The 20577-nt window shown below is 48.7% G+C and overlaps 1 protein-coding gene across 1 annotated transcript in view; it reads left to right on the top strand.

Annotated features, from left to right (window-relative positions):
• The window catches only part of TNN (tenascin N), a 35255-nt gene that overhangs the window by 12257 nt on the left and 2421 nt on the right, over positions 1 to 20577 (top strand). Inside the window, 15 exon segments of the mRNA XM_069023202.1 lie at positions 4716 to 4924; positions 4926 to 4980; positions 5835 to 5915; positions 5918 to 6019; positions 6509 to 6598; positions 8898 to 9161; positions 12322 to 12381; positions 12384 to 12584; positions 14116 to 14201; positions 16485 to 16532; positions 17047 to 17117; positions 17119 to 17171; positions 18305 to 18456; positions 19312 to 19408; positions 20085 to 20252. Of these exon segments, the coding sequence (XP_068879303.1) occupies positions 4716 to 4924; positions 4926 to 4980; positions 5835 to 5915; positions 5918 to 6019; positions 6509 to 6598; positions 8898 to 9161; positions 12322 to 12381; positions 12384 to 12584; positions 14116 to 14201; positions 16485 to 16532; positions 17047 to 17117; positions 17119 to 17171; positions 18305 to 18456; positions 19312 to 19408; positions 20085 to 20252 (1737 nt within the window).

Here is a 20577-nt window from a genome sequence, read left to right as displayed (position 1 = left end):
TTGTCGTCTTCGTCTTTGTCTTTGTCGTCGTCGTCTTCATCTTCTCTTTGTCATCTCCGTCTTCTCCATGCTCCTGCTCCCGTTGCCGTTGGTTCCCGATGCCGTGGGTCGGGAGCCCCGTGGGTGCCGCAGCCCCGCAGGGAGGGCGGCTCTGGAGCAATGGGTGCCGTGTGGTGGCTGCTGTGGGTGCCGTGTCGCTGCTACTCCTCGGGCGGTGCCGCCAGGCAGGGACAGCGGAACAGCCCCCGCAGCGCCCGCCTGAAGCGGGAGGGACGTTTCCTGGGGGCAGCCGGCTGCTCACGGAGGGCCTGGGCTCCCAGCTGGGCAGGCCAGGGGCTGGGGAGGCTGCACGGCTCCGGTGCCGGGCCCTCAACCCAGGCCTCACGAGGCACAGGCACTGGGAGCCCGTCTGCCGCAAAAGCCCTCTGTTTTTGTTCTTTGTCTTCCTCCAGGGGCAGCTCCAGGACGCTCAGCTCGTCCCACTCGTCCTCCTCCGGGGCCAAGGGCTTCAGGCAGCTGCCAGATTCGGTGCCCACTTCCCAGGGGTCTTGCGCGAGCTCCTGGTCGCTGTCATTCTCCCAGCTGGAGTGCACGGAGGGTCTGTGGCCGTTCCCTGGGGTCACGTCCTGGCCGAGGGACACTTCCTGTTGGGAAAGGGCTGTGCCAACGTGTTCTTCCCAATCGGAAACTTCTTCCCGGCTCTTGATGTCCCCCAGGGACAGCTCTTTCTCCAGGTGCTCTTCCCAGTCTGAGCGTTCCTGGGAGCTGGTGGCTTCTCTGAGGGACATCTCTTCCTCTGTGCACTCTTCCCTGTCCGACACTTCCCAGGACAGCTCCTGCTCTGCACACTCTTCCCCCTGGGACACCCTTGGGGAGCAGCTGTTCCTTTCTCCCTGGGACAGCTCTGCCTTGTGCTCACTCTCTGGGGAACAAGGCTGCAGCTCCTCCTCCTCCTCCTCCATCACTGGACTCAAGGGTGTCTTCAGAGGGCTGAAGGTGACAGGGACCCAGCGGGAACCCATGTCGGGCGCCGGTGCGAAGCAAGGCTGTGGCACCACATCCCACTCCATCTCTGGGTTCAAGGCTCTGTCCCCAGGGCTGAAGGTGATACTGGCCCAACGGGACAGCTGCCTGAGCCCTGCTGGGGAACAAGGCTGCGGCTCCTCCTCCTCGTCCTCCTCCATCACTGGGCTCAAGGGTCTCTTCCCAGGGCTGAAGGTGACACCAATCCACTGTGACAGGTCTTCGTCTCCGTCGTCTGCCTCTGGGAGCAGCTCCATGACTAAGTAATATTCCCCCTCGTGTGGGTCTGTGTCCGTGCTGGAGTACCAGGAGCTGTTGCAATCCGAGGTCTCCTTGTCGCCGCCTTCCTCTGACCACGCCGCTGTCCCCTCTTGCTGCTCCCTGAGGGCTCCCAGCTGGGCGGGCGAGGGGCTGAGGGGGATCAGCGGGTCCGGCACCGGGCTCTGCTCCCTTTCAGCCGTGGCTGTTTCTCCCATTAGCACAGCCAGTCTTTGCTCCAGGTCCCGCAGTCCCTCCGGCTGCCACCCGCCGGATCGCTGGATCTCCAGCGGGATGGGCCTCACATACTCAGGGCTGAGGCGCCAGGCCACTTCAAAAACCAGGCTGCGGCCCGGGGGGCTCCGTGGGGCAGGAACCCGGCTCAGTGCCCTTGCTGAGGGCAGCTCCCAGCTGGGCACAGGAGACTGCGGTGCCTTTTCCTCCTGCTGTTCAGCGAGAGGCTCGGGGGGCTCCTCCTGCCCAGCAGCTCCGGCCGGGGCAGCAGCTGCCGGCTCGGCCCCCGTGGCACGGCCCGGGGCAGGAGAGGCGCAGGGCGGGGCAGGCGCTGCCTCTGCTGCCACCGCTGCGCCCGCGGGGCTGGGGGAGCCGGGCCCCGCCGGGGCACAAGGCTGGGGCCCCTCCTGCATCCCTGGGCCCAAGGGCTTGTCCCCAGTGCTGCAGGTGACATCGTCCTGCTGCTGGGACAGCTCTTGGGCTCCATCCTCTGCCCCTCGGGACAGCTCCTTGTCGCTGCTGTCCTTCACTGGCTGCAGTTCTGGCCCTGTCTGCTGTTCCCACAGGGAGATTTTGCACATCTCCTGCACCATCTCAGCTCCCCACAGGGAAAGCTCTTGGCCCATCTCTGCAAAGCTCCCCTCGTCCTGCTCGATGTGTGACCGTGGCAGGCCTGACCTGCTCCCTGCCCCCACTCACTGCCGGCTGAGGGCCTGGGCGTGCGGCCAGCTGGGTACGGGGCTGGGGCACCGGGACTCGGGGGTGGCTTTGCTGGCTCTGTCCGCGTCCGTCACTCTCGGCCTCTGGCGCGGACGGATCCCGGGAGTTGCTTCCTCCTTCTAGAGTGGCTCTCCTGGGACTGGGCACCCCGAGCCCTGCGGTGCCCCTAGAAACCCCTCAGCCAGGGTGGGGCTCTCTGATGTCACAAAGGTCTCTGGCCACCATCATGTCCCGTGTCACAAAGGGTCCCAGCAGCAGCGGGGCAGCCGGGAACGGGCCCGGAGCAGCCCCGGACCAGGGGACTGTGTTGGTTTTGCAGGGCCTGGTTTTTGGCAGCGTGGGGGCCACAGAGGTGGCTGCTGTGAGAAGCTGCTGGAAACTTTCCCCATGTCCGACAGAACCAATCCCTGATGGCTCTGAAGATGGACAAGCTGCTGGCCAAGGCTGGGCCAATTGCAGAGGCTGGTAACACCTCTGTGATAACAGATTGAAGAAGAAAATCAGAACAGTGTGCATGGACAGTTTTTTCCTGGCCAGAGAAGAGGAGGAGGTGAGAACACCTGAGGGGAACAACACGGAGGCACCGGAGTCAGTGGAGAAGGAGGGACACGAGGTGCCCTAGGCACCGGAGCCAGGATTCCTCTGCAGGCTTTGGTGAAGACCATGGTGAAGCAGCTGTGCCCCTGCAGCCCCTGGGAATCCACGGGGGATGCAGAGATCCACCCACAGCCTGTGGGGATCCACAGGGAATGCAGAGATCCACCCACAGCCTGAGGGGATCCACGGGGGATGCAGAGATCCACCCACAGCCCGTGGGGATCCACGGGGGATGCAGAGATCCACCCACAGCCTGTGGGGATCCACAGGGAATGCAGAGATCCACCCACAGCCCGTGGGGATCCACGGGGGATGCAGAGATCCACCCACAGCCCGTGGGGATCCACGGGGGATGCAGAGATCCACCCACAGCCCGTGGGGATCCACGGGGGATGCAGAGATCCACCCACAGCCTGTGGGGATCCACGGGGAATGCAGAGATCCACCCACAGCCCGTGGGGATCCACGGGGGATGCAGAGATCCACCCACAGCCTGTGGGGATCCACGGGGGATGCAGAGATCCACCCACAGCCCGTTGGGATCCACGGGGGATGCAGAGATCCACCCACAGCCCGTGGGGATCCATGGGGATGCAGACATACATCCGCAGCCCATGGGGGAGGTGTCCATGCCAGAGCAGGTGGATGCCTGGAGGAGGCTGTGCTCCAGTGGGAGACCCGATGGAGAGAGGGTGCCCTGCTCCCAGGCTGGAGCAGCCTGGCCTTGGAGGAGTGCACCCCGTGGAAGAGTGACCCACGCCGCAGCAGGTTTGGCAGGACCGCTGCTCGTGAGAGTGGACCCACGCTGGAGAAGGTCACGGAGAACTGTCTCCCGTGGCAGCAGGGGAACAACTTCTACAGCTTCTCTCCCTGTGCAGCAGAAGAAGATCCTTGGGTGACAAACTGAGCAAACCCCCAGGCCCTCTCCCCTTTGCTGTTCGTGAGAAGGAGGGAGGGCTTGGGGGAAGAAAAGGTGTTTTTAAATGTTTATTTTACTTCTCGCTACCCTCCTCTGATTTTGTTAGTAATAAACTCACTTTGTACCTCTAAGCTAAGCCTGTTTTGCCCTTGGAGTGTTCTCTCGCGGTCCTTATCTCAACTCATGAGCCCTTCGTTTAAATTTTTTCTCCCATCTGCCCAGCTGTAGCAGGAGAAGATGAGTGAGTGACTTTTGTGGGTGCCTGGCATTTGGCCAGTGTCAAATCACAACACTTGCTAATGAAATACAGCTGGTAGATGGCTTGATCAGCTTATGAGGAGCTCACTTGTAATTAAAGTCAGGTAAATTTGATGGTAAACAGATGTTCTATATGGACTGCTTTCAAGGTCTGCTTCAAGACACTGATGAGCTGTCTGTCTTGTGGCAAAATTAAGGTAATATTGGTGTCTTGAAATGTCTTAAGTGCAGCAGATTTGCCCAGGTCTCCTCCAGGTACCAAGTGTAAGTTTCCATCAGTATTCAGGCAGAAGAGCTCAGTTTTCTGCCTCTGCTGTAGAGAAGCTGCACTCCCTGGTTTCGGGGACCAGTTGACATTTTGAATTAACTCTGACAGTTACAGGAAAAGAGGGGTTTGGCTTGTCTTTCTCTTCCTAGATGCATTGGTAGGGAGAGCTTTATGAGAGAGTTTTCCATATGCCAGTGTGGGTTTAGAAGCTGGAAAGAGTCATCCAGGAAATTACTGTATTTGTTACTGGCTGCATTATTCATTTGTATCTAATGATATGCTGTTGAGCAGAAAGAAATGGTTAAATCCAAGATGACTGCAGGCGGGGAGCTCCAGTTCTGCATTTTCTTACTCAAAATATGTTTGAAGAAATTTCATGCTTGGCCATATGGCAAGTTGTGATCCTCATTGTAATGTTTTTCTTTGTTTCTCTTTTAGTCCTTGCTCCCCAGAATATGCAGGTGCTGATCTCCATGGAGAACTCTCAGGCTGTCAGCTGGGATCCAGTGACTGGTGTGGATAATTACCTCCTTACCTGTTATCTAGCTGGGTATGAGATGCTGGTGAAATAAATGCACATGCCCAAAGTGCGGCTCAGCTCTGAGATTGCATGTGGTACAAGGGTGGAATCTCACAATGTCACACTTCCATCATGTGAAGAAGGGGATTGCCAGTGAGCCCAAGCATCTAGAAGCAAGTACAGGTAGGAGCAGATAATATTTTTTTTTAAATTGTAAATGTTGTAAATCTTTAAGTTAGATTTCAACAAGTGAGGGGAACTGAGTGCTGGAGAGCACTTTCTCTTCCCAGCCTAGTTCTGTCATTGTTTCTGGAGAATCTGTTCCCAGATTTGGATCATTAGGGCTGAATGTATTGCAGATTTCCTCTCTCTCCATTTTTCTTGTCCAAATCCCACTTGTTGTTGACAAGTGAATTGCAGTGAATTTGTGGTGTTGCCTGCTGCAAGAGTCAGGAATGGGAGCATTCAGGATAAAGGCAGCATGTTACTAAGAGTAATGCACTGTTCAACTGGATGCAGAAAAAACTTCAAAGTAGGCAGGGTGTCATTCCTAGGTACTTACTGTCCAGACATGTCTGCTGCAGTGAGTAGTCTCCTCATGGTCTCTTTCCAGGCCTGAATGAGCATGATCCTGCTGAGGTTAAGAGGTTGAGTGTGCAAAGGCTGTGTATTTGAAGCAGTTTCTTGAGAGCTGAAATGTCATCTGGTTAGCAGCTGATACTATGCTGTTTGTTTGTACTTGGCAAAGACAGTGAAAAGCTTGGTGATTTTGACATTTTTCCTGCTTCTAGCACAACAGGTGGGAACTGAGAGCCAGCAAATGCCAGAGCTGGGCTGTTACCATGGATAAAACTAAAGCTGTTCAAGTAATGATTGTGCTCTACTTGCTTGACTCTTCAGTTTGGCTGAGGAAAATGTCTCGGGTCTCAGAGCAAGAAATGGGGCAGGGAAGGAGCATTGTTTAGCAACTTTTCTGTCTTCTATTTACCTTTTTGTGCTGCTGCTGCTTCCCTACATCCCTCTGCTATCTTTCCCAGTCCTGCCTGCAGCCAGTGCCATCTGGGTGACAGAGGAGATGGAGTACTCCCTGGAAGTGGAGCAGGAGAACCCACCAACAGATGTGATTATTACAAGCTGAAGTTCAGATCCCTAGTGGAGATGGAGGAGAAGCAGGTCATGGTGCCCAAAAGCAATGACCCTAAGAGCAGATACATCCTGACTAGTGAGTACTTGTGGGTGTTCCAAACTGGGCAGGAGCATGGAGAAGTGGCAGGAATGACTGACAGTCAGACTGTAGTCCTGAGACAATTCTTCTCTCATGTGTGAATGTCCAGTGAGATCTATTTTGGCTCCCCTATCGCATAAGGATGGGTGTCTCCACAGGGAGAAAGCTATGCTCTGTGGATAGCAATTTTCCAGGCATATTCAGTCATATAATTCTGTCCTTGTTTGGAAAAAAATGCATTCTTCTGTTTCAGAGCTGATATTATGGAAGTCCCCACCAGCAGCAGTCAATATGCCTTAAGGGCAAGCCTAGACCAAAGGTGCTACCAAAGCATTGAAAAGGCAAAAGCAAGTTGGATAGTAGTCTAAACTTTCAGTTCCCCTCTGCAACAAACCTGGAGCTGGATAAACTACACAAAACAGCTTTCTTCAAGAAAAGATGCTGTCTTCCCTAATTGTTGGTAATGCTCCCTTTTGCTCTTTGTAGGCCTGAAACCTGGAACAGAACATGAGGTCACTGTCATACCTGTGGAAGACAGAACAGAGGGGAAACCATTCTCGGTGACTGGCAGGACTGGTATGTGGAAAGTTGCTTTTTCTACAGGGTTTGGGGACAGATCTCTCAGAATTCCAGCACAAAAGGTTCATAATTGACTGCTTCTTCATGCATGACCTGCAGCCAGGTCTGCTTATATCTTGTTAGAGCTTGCCTACATTGTATATTAAATACTAAACCTAGGCCTAGCTCAGTCTTTTGCTTTGATTTTTTACAGTAACTTCACCCTAAACTTGACTAACAGCTCCATCCAGACACAGGATAAGAGTAGTGAGCTAGCCTCTGCACAGAGTAACAACTCTGTTGGCTAATTGAGTGTCTTAAAAAAAATGGCTGAATATTTTTGAGCTATTCTATTGCAAAAGACACCTTGAAGAATTTTAAACTCTCATTCTACTTACAAGATTCTGGAATTTCTGAAATTCATCACTTACAAAAGGGTAGGCGTGCTGCTTCCAGCGACTGAAAAATTCCGTATCAGGCCTGACATTCCTGAGGTTATTGTGTAAATTATTCCATTAAAATGAAATTTATTTAAACCAACAGAACCTACAACCTCCACAATGTCATTTTAAGGCTGTTCTTCTGCCCTGTAGACTCTGATTATTTGGAATACCCTTGACTTGTGTTTTCAAGCTGTTCTTGGCAGACATGGGGGCTGCAAAACTTCTTAAAAAAGGGGAAAAAAATCCCCAATGCTCATATTCTTATGTAACCCCTGGAATTTAGGAGATATAACTAAGACAAATACCAGCTACTTCAAGAGCTACCACCAAGCTCTGATTCATCAGCTAAAATAGCAAAACCTTGGGGGAGTCTGAGAGACAGGTCTGCAGGGAAGGCAAGAAAGGGAGGAGCAGCAGATGGCTGACAGGGGAGGCAGAGAAAGGGTAGGCACTGTACTTGGAGCTGGGAGGGGCAAGCCAGAAGGTTGATGCCAAAATGATTTTCACTTTTATATATTCTTCATATATTTGTCTCTCTGCAGACTATTGCTGTATAGTTATATAGCTCCTAGCTAGCCCCAGCATTTTTCCTACTCTGATAGACAGAAAGACAAAACACATTCCAAAGGCCCCAATCCTAATCTTGCTTCCTCTGGAGACCAAGGATGAGCTACCCTCCCAAGACACTTTTCTATAAACAACTAGAAGAAGGGGGTCTCCAGAGGAGGTTGAACCAAGGGGTGGAATTACCTCCTCACCTGTGTTTCTAATTGGGGATTCTTGTCAATTATGCTAGTTTGATAAATTTATAAAACTGTATTTGCCCCATGTGAGGTGGGCATTTTTCCATACTTGCCTCTGGAGGCCTCCAGTTAAAGGCCAGCTTTTATATTACTTCTTGAGTTAATATTGTCTTGAAAGTGTGTTGTTATATTTCTAGATCTTTAAGGCATCTCGGTAAAGCTGGTACCTATGGAAGGTGAGACAGGTAGCCTGCAAGCTCTGCCTGCAGAAAGAAATGGAGAGCTTCATCTAAATGGTAGAACATTCCTTCTTTCTCCTGGTTTCTCATGGATGCCTTCCTTCAAAGGCTGTTGGGGGAAACCTGAGTGAGTGTTTTAGCTGGCCGAAGCAGCAAGGCAAAAATAAAGGAAATGTGTACATGGAATGGTTTGAGTTTGAAGGGACCTTAAAGATCATCGTCTTGATGCCTTAGGTTTTAACTTCTATATTTTTCAAATCCTGCACTGCCTAGTGTGTAACTCTGAAGTTTCCTGTGGCCTGTTAGCTGCTGTTGTCTCATGCTAGTTAGACTTAACAAGCCACTATAGGTTTGCTCTCCAAGGACACCTAGATTGTCCCAGGCCCCAAAATAAGTAAACTAAGGCTTCTGAAGAGGAGGGAAAACTTGGGGTAGTTTCATCATTAAATGGGGTTGTAATTGGAGAATTTATCCTGATATGCAAATGGGCCAAACTTAAAAAAGTGTGAAGAACTTGTGACCCAGAGTCCATCTTGGGTGTAGCCTTTTAACTCCCTAGAGTGTACCCTGAAGGCCCTTCAAATAAATACCTACCTTTATTCCCTTTTTCTTGTCTAGTCTCTGTTTTTAGGTGGCCACTTCAGGCATCAATCTAACCCAACCCCTGCCATGGGCAGCGACACCTTGCAGTAGGCCAGGTTGCTCCAAGCCCCATCCAACCTGGCCTTGAACACTTCCAGGGGTGAGGCAGCCACAACTTCTATGGGCAGCCTGTTCCAGTGCTTCACCACACTTCCAGGGAAGAATTTCTTCCTAACATGCCATGACATGTATTTTAGTGGTTTAACTCAACTGGAGGTAGCTAATCCTGCACTTTGAAATGCTCTCTCAGGAGTCAACAGCCCAACCAATGTGACAACTGACTGAGTGACAGAGGATACTGCCACTGTCTCGTGGAATAAAGTGGAGGCTCCTGTAGACAGGTACATGGTGAGATACACCTCAGCTGATGGAGACACCAGGGAAATACAGGTGGGCTGTGAAAATTACATGATCACCTTACTGGATCTGAAGCCAGACATGGAATATGTCACTGACATCTGGGCAGAGAAGGGGCCTCAGAGGAGTAAGAAGGCAAGCACCAGAGCTGTGACAGGTGAGCTGTAGCAGCACTGGAGAGAACTGAGTTTGAAATTCAAACTTCTTCATCAATTTTACTTGTTTTGGTAAAGCCTCTCCTGCTTTGCACACATTTTTAGTGAGGCAAAAAATCCATGTAATTCTTACTAGTTGTTCCGGTTTGGCCAAATTTAGAAATATATCCTCTGAGAGAAGGCACAACCACCCCTCCCCCACCAGGTTCAGGAAAAAAAATAAATTTTCCTCGAAGGAAAGTGAAGAAGATAAAACTATTTATTTACCAAACACACGGGAAAGGAAAACATTGTTAAATGGTAAAATCTTTCGCTGTGGAGGAAAAACCTGGGAAAGCGTTCGAGTCCTCCCTTTGGTCTCCTTGGAGCTGGGGCTTGGCCCAGGGCCAGGCCCTCTGTGCCCGGTGGGAAGTCCTCCCAATGTGCTCTGATGTTACAGCAATCAAGCAGTCCAGTAGAAAAGGGAGAAAATCCAAAATTCCAGAGAAGGAAAAAGTTCAACTCTCAGTCTCTCTCTGGAGAACAAGAAAACTGGAAAAACTGGCCAAAAGCTGACTGGAACCCAGCAAGCCGGGTGCTCCCTTGCTCCCCTGCCGCAGCTGGGGAAAAAAAAACCTGCTATCTTTATGTGACCTTGAACAAGCTGCAAACTGCTTTGAGAAAGTTTTGCTCAGTTTTCTTTTCTTCTCCCTCTCAGGCTCAGTTTAGAGGCATAGAAAGGCACAAAAATTAATTTCTGGGCATAGGCAGCGATATGGGCTACACATCATAAAGTCACCCCAAGACACTAGTGTGGCTGAACGGGTCTCCAGCTCAGCTTATGACTCTGAGTCCTGTTGTGGACAGGCACTATGGCAAGGGACCAGTTACTATTAGTACAGAGAACAGTCAGCCACAGCCAAAACTAAAACCTCATAACCACCTGGAATGTGTAATTCATGCCTTGCCCTTAAAATGCCATAAACCATATCCAAGCATTTCTTTGGGTGACTGTTGTAGCATTTCCCAACAGGAGGCTCGTACACGTTTCAGACAGGTAATCGTGGCAAAGTGTAAAAAAGAAAACTGTTTATTTGGATGATAACAGAAATTTAAAAACCTGTGGGAAATCAAATCTCCCAAACAGTATATTTGGTTGCTGTCCTTTGGTGACAGGGAAGTCTCCATTGGAAGGGTGCTTGCAGCTGAGTCTGCAGCTGGATTGGGAAACTTCTTGAACCACTGTCTTAATGACTTTTTACAATCCAGCCATCCATGTTTGACTGTGAGTACAGAAGCAGTTTCTGCTGACGATTGACAAATGTCTTCTCTATGTGCAATCTGCATTTCTTCACAAAAATTACCTAGGGGAATGTTTGCAGTGCTCCACTCAGGTTGTTCACCAACACATTTAAGCATAATAAATTGGACTAGACATAACAAGAGATGCCTCGGGGGAATTTGTAGGACTGTCTGAAGCTGTCACATGAGGGGATCAGTCCAGTGGTTCATGATGAAGCTCAGTCAATCCCCACTTTCAAGCTGGTTCATTGTCTCGAGCCAGCCCATGTTCTCACTGGTACAGATGACTGTGTGGGCAGCTCCTGGACCACACAGGGAGTTAAGCAGTGAAAAGCACTGCATGTGCAGAGCAGCACAGTCTGTACCCAGCTGCAGTGCAATTAGAACTGAAGAACAAACTTGATTTTCATAGTGCACAAGAAAATAATTTGCTTAGTTTTTCTTGCCACAGGTGAGCATCTCATACTGCTAACGAGCTGAGCTGTGATTATTCAAATCCTCATTCCCAGCATCTGCTGCTGGTGGTACAAACAAGCCTCAGCATCTCTCATTAAAATGAAAAATAATGTATTTTCATCTCACAAAAGAGCTGAGATTAGTACACGCAGGTGGAAAATCACAACTTTTACTGTAGCTAATGTGTGGTAAATCACAGTGCAGCTAAGCTGGTGTGGGGTAAATTACACTGTGGCTGTTGTGCATTTGTGCCCTGGAGTTTAGAGCCTCTGGCAGAATAAGAAATGCTGTTGCAATAATTTGAGAGGCATCTGCAAGACCTTTGCTGCTCAGGCTGCTAAGATGTATTTAGTAGTTCAGTGACTTAAAAAATCCTAACCAACCAAACAAAACAACTTGTTCTCTGTGAAGGTCGTGGGTTCTAGGGCTGTCCTCAAAGGGCCACATTACTGCAGGCTGTGTTGTGATACGAACTTAGGATTCCTGGAATCTAGTGTTGTGTTTCCATCTGAGAATGGGGCAGGGGAAGGATTGTAACAGTGGGAGGAGTTTGAAAGTGACAGCTGCATTTCGCAGATTCTGAGCAGGTGATTTGGGGTTTTTTTTTTTGTTAATTCCCAGAACAACTCAGGCAAGATGTTGTGATCTTCAGAAAGCAAAAGACAGTAACACCATATTGTGCCTGGGCTCTGTCTCTGCTTTTATTGGTCCCAAAGAAAGAGCCCTGCTCTCATAGCTGTGCAGAGACCTAAAGCCCAACTGAAATACCTCAGAATTGGGCACCCCCCTGCTTGCTAGTTTATTTCTTGGCAAGAAATAAAGGATAAGAGGTGGAAGAAATCAGCAGGGCCCTTGAGGGGAAGGAGTAAGTAGCCCTGTATGGACACCCATGTTTTTCACTCAGCTGTTCCACAGAAACCAGCAGCACATCTCACCCAGTGCAGGGCAGACTGACCCTGCCAAAGCTCAGCCACCTTGGCACTGATGTGCAGATGTGGTTATCAATGTATCAAGAACAGAAGGACATGGAAGCAGTTAGCACACTTATTTTATCTTCCTTGCACTGTATCCAGCAGTACAAAATGATTTGGCTCCACAAATATCCAACGGTGACTTGCTTAAGTAGTGGTTATTTGCACTGCGTGGTCAAAACACAGTTTACAGCTAAAGGTAAAACTTCTGTTGGATTTGCCAGTTTGGGCTGGAGAGAAAAAAACAGGCAAGCTTTTGGATACACAAAACCCCTTTTAGGTCTTTAGACATAGAATAATTTCCCAAATTTCATCTGTTTTTCCAAATGTATTTGATAGTCTAATAGAACACACTACCTCTGGCTATAAAACTTGTGTTGTCTGTGTCTTTAGACCATTGTGATTACCACAGCACTATACTAAAACTTCAAATAATTACAACTTTTTCTTACAGAAATTGACAGCCTGACTGAGCTGTTGATTGACCAGGTGACAGAGGATGCAATTACTGTTTCCTGAAGGTAGTCCAGGCTTCCATAGACAGATACAGAGTGAGCTACACCTCAGCTAGAGGGCACAACGAGGAGAAAGAGGTGGAAAAAGACAAGAATGTCACTACCTTGGCAGGACTGAGGCCAGGCACGGAATACATCATTTATATCTGGGCAGAGAAGGGAGAGCAGCAGAGCAAGAGGGCCGGCACTGAGGCTGTGACAGGTAAGTGGGCAATGGACTTTGTTGAGTACAAGCTAAAGCCCAGCTTTGCCTTGACACTAAGGATGCCCACCCTAAGACAGTTTAACAGCAGAGGGAGATTCAGGCTTAACAGATCAAGTTTTCAGGTTAGTGTGTCTTGCCATGAAACCTATTCAGCATCATCAGAGAGAGATTCCAGTTACCTGTAGGTACTACAAATGGGCTATGTTGTAAGTACTAACAAGGATTAGGGTAAACAAAGCCCTTGCAGCAGTGTCTCTTATGTGTTGGTGTAGTCTTATTTTAATTGGTTGATTTGTTTATCCTTCATCATGCAGTAGGGAACTATTAATTTCCTTTAGATGAAGAAATTGAAGTGCAGAGAGGTTAACAGCATGCAGGCCACCTTTTTTTGCAATAGAATGAATAGTCATGGTTCCTCAGTTGTTCTTGTGTTGCCAGTCCTGGTTAAGGATGTGTAGTGATCTTCCTGACATGTTCCCTGTTCATAACAACACTGTAAATCTGAACATTGGAATCCACTGAAAGTGGTGGCAGGCATTGCCAGGACTCGTCTCCAGGTCAGGGACTTGCTGGGGGATAATGCATAAATGTGTACCTGGGTCACCCTGGCCTCTTAACGAAGGAGCTTTGGTTGTTCTCTCACTTTCTGGACAGGTGACAAGTATGTGTGCTTTGGAGGCTGGTTATTTTTTGTTTTATGAGCTCTTTTTGCATTGCTGCACAGTGGTAGCCCTACTTAAATCATCAAATGTAGTAATTGAAATTCATGCATGCAGGCTACCCATAACAGAGACTGCTGCTATAGGTGATTATGGAAGAGGCAGATGTCATAATACAAGAGTGATGGCAGCTGATGGTCCTTATTTCACTAGTCCTTAATCAAAAGTGTGCAGTGCTTCATGTGCTGCTATCAAGCCTAGCAATAACAGGTTTAACAACCAAAATGAAACCATTTTAGAATTGGAGACAGTTAAAAATAATGCCCTGCCCTTTGACTTGTGACCTTAGGCCAGTCCTAGGAGACTGCTAAGCAGGCTTAAATCTGTTCTGTTCAGTTAGCCATAGGGACTGTGATGTACTGGGAACATTTGGGGTTACTCCATATCCATCGACCTTGCTAATGCACTTTTTCTAGTTTATGAATCCATCTGGTGTGAGATAGAACAGCTGAAACTTGGGTTTAGGGCAAGATGCCAAAGAGTTCCCCAGTGCTTACAGAGGTCAAGGGCAGCTGGTAGGGACAAATTGAGGCCAAAAGGCTGAACCTATCTGGAACTAGAAATTCAAGGAGAGTTTCAGCAAATTGAAATGTTGTTTGTTTTTTTTTTCTTGAACAGGCATGAAAATGGAGACACCTGGAGATTTCACATGAAGTGAAACTGCTGGGAGAGGGAATGCATTTAACATTAGTAGTGATATTTTTGAAATATCTGCACAAAAGAAATGATACCTCTGCTGAAATAATACAACTTCTGAGGACAAAAGGAATACATTTTCTCACTCAAGGTGCTGGCTGGTTACTCCTTAGCATTAAAACTGGCTGGGGCAGGAAACTGCCCTGTGGTGGCCACCTGCACCTATGGGAACTGCCAGCTGCCCTTTAAGGGCAATGCTGTGAGACCGCAGCGTCCGAGGCTGCCCTTCCCATCGCTTGCTTCTTGGGATGGATTTGGTACCTCTTAGCTCCCTCTCCTGTCCAGCTGGAGATACACATGTAGTGAACTTGTGTGAGGAGGTTTCTGGGTTGTTTCACTTAAAGCAGTTGTTCAGTGCTCTCCAAATGAAGCACAAGTTCATTAGATAATGGACTACTGCTTAACTCGTGAGCCTCGTGTAAGGTGGCCTTCGGTTGTGGTGAACAGACAGCGTTTTAAACAACATGGGGTGTGAACTACAGTGCCCCTGCTCTTAGATTTGGTGGTTTGATTTCTTCTTCTTCGCCTTTTTATCTGCTTTAAGCCTCCTGTGCATGAGGAGTGCAGCATTTCCTGGGAGGAGCCAGCCTGCTCGACTCTTCTCATTTATCTAAGACAGATAAAGCACGGCCTTGTGTTTTTCTGTGGCCTTTTCACGAACACATTATAATTGTTGTTATGCTTATCCTCATAGCATTCTTCAAGGCCTGGGAAGTTTTGTAGCCTGGTTTATACAGAAAAGACAGACAACAACATGTCCATAGTCCTTCAGGGAGATTTGTGGAAGAGCAGGGAATTGAGATAAATTATTCATTTATAGTTTGATGGAGACTCAGGTGTACTTCAGGGCTGAAGCACTCTTCCTTGGAGGCCAGCACTGCCCACCAAGGACGTCCTCTGTAAAGCTTGGAAAGCTAGTAAAACCTTATCATCAAATAGTTTCCTTAAGATGTTCCCAAAATACATAGAATATAGCAAGCACAGGATGAAGTTTACAGAGAATCTGCTTCCAGTGTTGCTACTTTCAACACGGATTTAAAAACTGGATTTATCCTGAGAGAAGCACTACAGCTTCCTTGTTGGCACCTTGTAAGACACTTCTTGACAACTGCTGTGAACTGGCATTGCATTAAAATAATTCTGTTCTTCTCCTCATGCTGACCTTGGGCAGTCTGACTGCTCAGGAAAAGTCTGGCCAAGCCTCTGATGCCAGTGAAGGAGCTGGTGTCCCATATCCAGCACAGACTGAACTCTCAAGCTCTGGGTTTCGTTGTATTCCTGCATTTACTAAAGAAGACTGGAGCATGACAACAACAAAGCCTGTGAAGTAATTCTTCTCTGCAGTGGGGGAACAAAGGTAGGGGCTCTCAGCAGGCCACATTAGAACTGTGCTTTGGGACTGAGGCATAGAGCCTAAACCTGTCCTATCCATGAGGGCTCCTCAGAGATGAGCCTGATGGAGACTCCTCAGGCAGACGTGCAATGAGCTCCTGGACACAGCACAGTTGAGCCAATTGTCAGGCTCACAGAACATCCCAAAACAGATCTGTAGAAGGCTTGCAGTGTTTGGTGTAGGCTTCCACTGCTTGCTAGCTGTGAAGGCCACTGGCTGGCTTTCAGGCAACTGCAGTTCAGCCCAAGACCTGCACTGCAGTTTGTGTCTTTGGTTTATGCAGTGGTGTAGCAAGACTTCCCCTCTGCCACAGAAGAGCTTATCTATTCTATTAGCCAGTGCCATAGCTCAGGGCATCTTCCCCCCTCTCAGGAATCTGCCCATTGGTGAGATTAGCCAAGCCAGACATCTCTCCTGTAGTGAGTTATCTCTGGTGCCAGAGAGGTGAATTCCCAGCTGACAATAAATATCTTGCCTTAAGAGCAGATTGAATGGAGATAAGCCTTGGAATTTGACTGACACACACTTCACTTTACAAACTATAAAAGCTATGCAAAACTTTCACAAAGAAGTCTTCTGTATTCCCTGGAAATGTGTGGGGACCTCTCCTCAAGGTTTGGAATGCTGGTCCTGAGTTACTCTTCTGGCAGCTAGGTAAAAGGAATATGTGTACCCTATCATCAGTTGGTGGTAAACTACATTGACTCCTAATCTGTACTATTTCTTTGCTAGCTATAATATAGGTACCTTTATGTTGTGCACTGGTTTATGTAAATCTACTAGTAGTTCTAGTGTGTAGTCAGTAACTCTGCTTAAGGCCTTTAGTCTGATAATCTTCTGTCTATTCAATAAATAACTCATTTTATAATAGACCTGATTTGAAGTTTTGAAGAACTTGTGAGCCAGGGTAGTTTAGGTGCAGGTTGCCTGAATTTAAGCTGCTGCCAAAAATCTGAAGCTGAGGCAGGGCTTGTCTAATGCTTTTACTAGATCCATAACAGATGGGACTTGACTTTTTGAATAGAGATTGATCCTCCCAAGAACCTCCATGTATCAGGTGTGACTCATCCTACTCCTGCTGCACCACAGATTGATCACTATTCTCTGACCTACCAGGGTGAAGATGGGACAAGCAAGGTACAGTGAATTCCTTGAATTCCTCAGGCCCTTAGACCCCACTGAAATTACCCTTGTGATTATGGGCTCTGCCAGTTGGTCCTTGTGGGTATGTGGACCACAGAAATACAATTTTGAGTGGGAATCTATGCTGTGACCCAGGGAGGGAGAGCTCAAGGAAGGCAGTGTGCTGCTGTCATGAGTAGAAGCTGTGGAGGGACTTAGTGCCAGAGGAGTCCTCTTCCCAGCAGATCTTCAGGTGCAGAAAACATGGTCACCTCTTCACTTGTTCTAAGTTGTTATTACCTGGAGGGGCAGCACTCACCAGGGACAGTGTGTCCTAGGAGTGTTTCTTGAGACCTTGCCCCCAGTCTTCCTTCTGAGGAGATGGACTTCACGTTTCAAGGATACAGGGTCAATTTGCCTCTCTGAACCCTACAAGAAAAGCCTGTAAATGCATCTGGGGTTTGAGGCACAGTGGTCCAGAAAAGCTAAATGCTGTTCTGAGCTGGGTTCAGCTTTTGTCACTTAGCAGAAAGTATATCTGGGTCCCAGCAAACAACTGTTTGTGCTGGAAGGGCTGGCACAAGGAGTGAGGTACACTGTCTCCCTACAAGGGAGATCACCAGAGCAGAAAGACAGAGCATAGCTTCTCAACAGGTAGGAACTGGCCTTGGATTGTTGTATTTTTCCCCTGTGCTCTGCAGCTGTTGCTCATCACAGTAGAGATCAAAGACAGAGTTTGTGTCCTACAGATGCACAGGGAAACTGTGATCATAAGCCAACCATTTAGCACATCAGTGGTGCTGCTCCTGGCTGGGTGTCCGTGCTAAGCCACACCACCTGGAGGCTTGGGAACACAGTGTGACAGTGTGAGTGGAGATTGCCCATGCTGGTCACCTGTGCTGGCAGGCCTTGCTAGCCAAGTGCAGGACAAAACCTGCTCATGAGCTGCCAGTGGGCAGGAGAGAGGATGATAATGCAGGAGATCTTTCTGCACATCCTAGTAATGGCAGAGCACAGCAGTGTAAATGATCTTAGGGCCTTGGGTAGCTGCCCAGGTTGTTCAGAGGTCAGGAAACACACACCAGACTGGCAGCAAATCAAACATTTCATGCCAGCATGCTGTGGGAGCCTCTCGTACTGTGCCAATGCCCACAGGGGTTGCCAATTGTGGATTAATTGTGAAATGCAGAGAAATTAAAGTCCCTTTTTTCTGCCACTCCCACTTTTACAAACAAGGGCTCCTCTTCCCGCTCTTATTGCAAGCCAAGGCTGGCTCTTTTTTTATGGGCAGGCAGTGGCAGGACAAGGGGCAATGGTTTTAAGCTGACAGAGGGCAGGCTTAGATTCGAGATCAGGAAGAAATTCCTTACTTAGAGGGTGGTTGGCACAGGTTGCCCACAGAGACTGTGGCTGCCCCATCCCTCCAAGCGTTCAAGGCCAGGCTGGATGGGGCCCTGAGCAGCCTGATGTAGTGAGTGGCTTCCCTGCCATGGCAGGGGGTTGGAACCAGATGAGCTTTAAGGTCCCTTCCAACCCAAACCATTCTAGGATTCTGTGGTTCTATCTCTTGCTGCCTTGGGGGACCCTATCTGTGTGCCAGCTCCCAGGCAGTGGGGAAGGCCAACAGCTGCTACCTGCAGATGCAGCTGGGCCCTGTGTGAGTGCACAGCAGGGGCTGCTGCTTTCTCTGCTTCTCTACCAGTACCCATTGTCCAAAGGACCTTCCCAACGTGAAGTGCCTCCTCCTGCTTTGCTGATGGACAGTTTTCCCCGCTCTGCTCACACAATGAGCTTCCTCTACCAGTATCCCATGGACTGCAGCCATGTGCAGCAGAATAGAAGTGCCTCCAGCAGCATGTACAGCATTTACCTGAACGGGGATGGCAGCAGGCCACTGCAGGTGTGCTGTGACATGAGCACTGACGGAGGCAGGGGGACAGTGAGTGAGGTTCTGCTCCTCTTCCTGCTTTTTGATGAATGTAATCACAGATGTTAGCTGAGGCTCCTTTCGCTCTGCTGCACTCCTGTGTTTCAGCTCCTTGCTGAATGGAGTAGCATGGTTTAGGGAGGGTGATGGATGGTGATGTACCCAGAGTCCAGGGTATGTGTATGTTAATGCGTTTCAGCTGATGCCTCTTAGTGTTTTCATTGCTAGTGCTGTCAGCATGCACCTCAGCTCTGGCCACACAGGAAGTGTTGAGTGACTCAAAGGAGTCTGAAGGCAGAAGCATGGATGCTTTGAGGTGGGGAGTATGTGTGAATGTGGAGGAGTGAGTCTGAGGTTCTCTGATAGCAATCTCCCTCAACAACCAGAGAAAAATACTACCTTTTTACACCTTTTCAGGGATAAGTGATTTTCTCCAGTGAAAGAAATAGTCATGTGTTACTGCCAAGCCCCTCTGAGCTTGGTGAAGGTTAGAAACTCAAAGGCCTCATGGATCTTGTTTCTAAGCTTGTTTGTCTAAGTGTTTAGATCACGCTCAGATTTGTGGGAAACAAACTGCAGGATTTGTACAACTATGTATTTGCCCCAGTGCTTGTGTGCAGCCAGAAAATGGAAATGGATTCCTGTGTGTACCGTGCTCAGGTGAAGTTTACCATCATAAAATTTGCACTCAATGATCTTGGAGGTCTCTTCCAACCTTAATGATTCTGTGATCAGGTAGGGCTGTCTGTTCCTGAGCACTTCACCTTTTTGTCTGCATTTTTGTCGTGATGAGCATTTCTTCTGCCCATCCTCCTTTTCTCTCCTCCTCCTCTCATGAGCACTCACTCCGCAGTCCTTGCTTTGCAGGTGTTTCAGAGGTGGAGCACTGGCAAGGTGGATTTCTACCAAGGCTGGAAAAATTACATGGAAGGCTTTGGAGATCCCACTGGGGAATTTTGGCTTGGTACAGTACATGGGTGTGACCAGTGAAGGGCTAAAGATTTGCTTTGTAAAAGCACTTAAATGCTGAAATATCCAATCCCCTGAGTGTGCAGTCTTGAATTGTCAGCTTGTGTGTCTTCCCTAGCAATGCCAGTGAAGCACTGAGGGATCTCTAAAGGCCCACTAAGTATTTCCACTGACATCTTTGGGCTTTGCAGCAGTCCCAGGCAAGCCAGACTCTGGGCTCTGTTTATTTCAGACTTGTGTGTTCCCGTGGGAGGGGAGATAAATTTTATTTGTGAAAATGCAAAGACCAGGAGACTACACCAAACTTGGTGTACTCAGTCATTTTTTGTCTGTCTTGTTCTGCTAGTGAGCAATGTGTGAATCAGAGAATCCAGCATTAAATAGGGCAAAGTTTTTGGAGTAAGAGCCTTTAAATGTTCTGGGAAAAATAATGTTGCAGTACAGCCAGACTTGTGCCTAGTTAAGGTTGTTTGGTTTTTTCTCATATTTCTGTCTCTTGCAAGAAACTGAGATAAGACAGCATAAACTTGGCAAATTGTCATGAAGCCTCAAGCAGGGAAGGAGGAGGCAGGAAATAGCTGATTTAACCAAAATGGCCATGGAGTGAGAGTCTAAGACTGCGAAGGTGAACAGGCTTCCCCCTTTAAAAAGTAATTGTTTTTTATTTCTAGATCTTGACAAGCTGCACAACCTCAGGAGCAGCAGCTCCATCTGCTGCAAGCTCTGTGTGGATTTGTGGACAGCCAGCCAATCTGTCTGTGCTCTCTGTGACTTCTTCCAGGTTGCCTCAAGCAGGGACAGATACAGGCCATCAGTGGGGAATTACAGAGGCAATGCTGGTGAGGAGGGCCTTGTCCTGGTGCTGTCTCTGCACAGGGAGGCAAATGCTGGGACCTGTGTGTTTGTTTTGCCAGCAGAGTGGGAGCTCCTTAGGTCAGGTTGGATCAGGTGTGGTTCTCTTTGAGGAGAAAAGTCTTCCTAGGGAGACTGAGGAGAGTGCACCCATGGGCCTGTCTCATGCTGAAGACAGGAGAAAGAGTTGCTTGTTGATGGGGAAGAGAGGGCTCTGTGACCCACAGAAATGCCAGCTGAAAAGGCAAGCTGGGAAGTTTCCATGAGGTAACCTGTGCTGATAGGGCAGCAACTTCCCAGCTGAGAGTGCAA

This window comes from Aphelocoma coerulescens, chromosome 8 (assembly GCF_041296385.1).
Source record: "Aphelocoma coerulescens isolate FSJ_1873_10779 chromosome 8, UR_Acoe_1.0, whole genome shotgun sequence".
NCBI lineage: Eukaryota > Metazoa > Chordata > Aves > Passeriformes > Corvidae > Aphelocoma > Aphelocoma coerulescens.
This window is presented reverse-complemented; position numbering and strand designations above follow the sequence as displayed.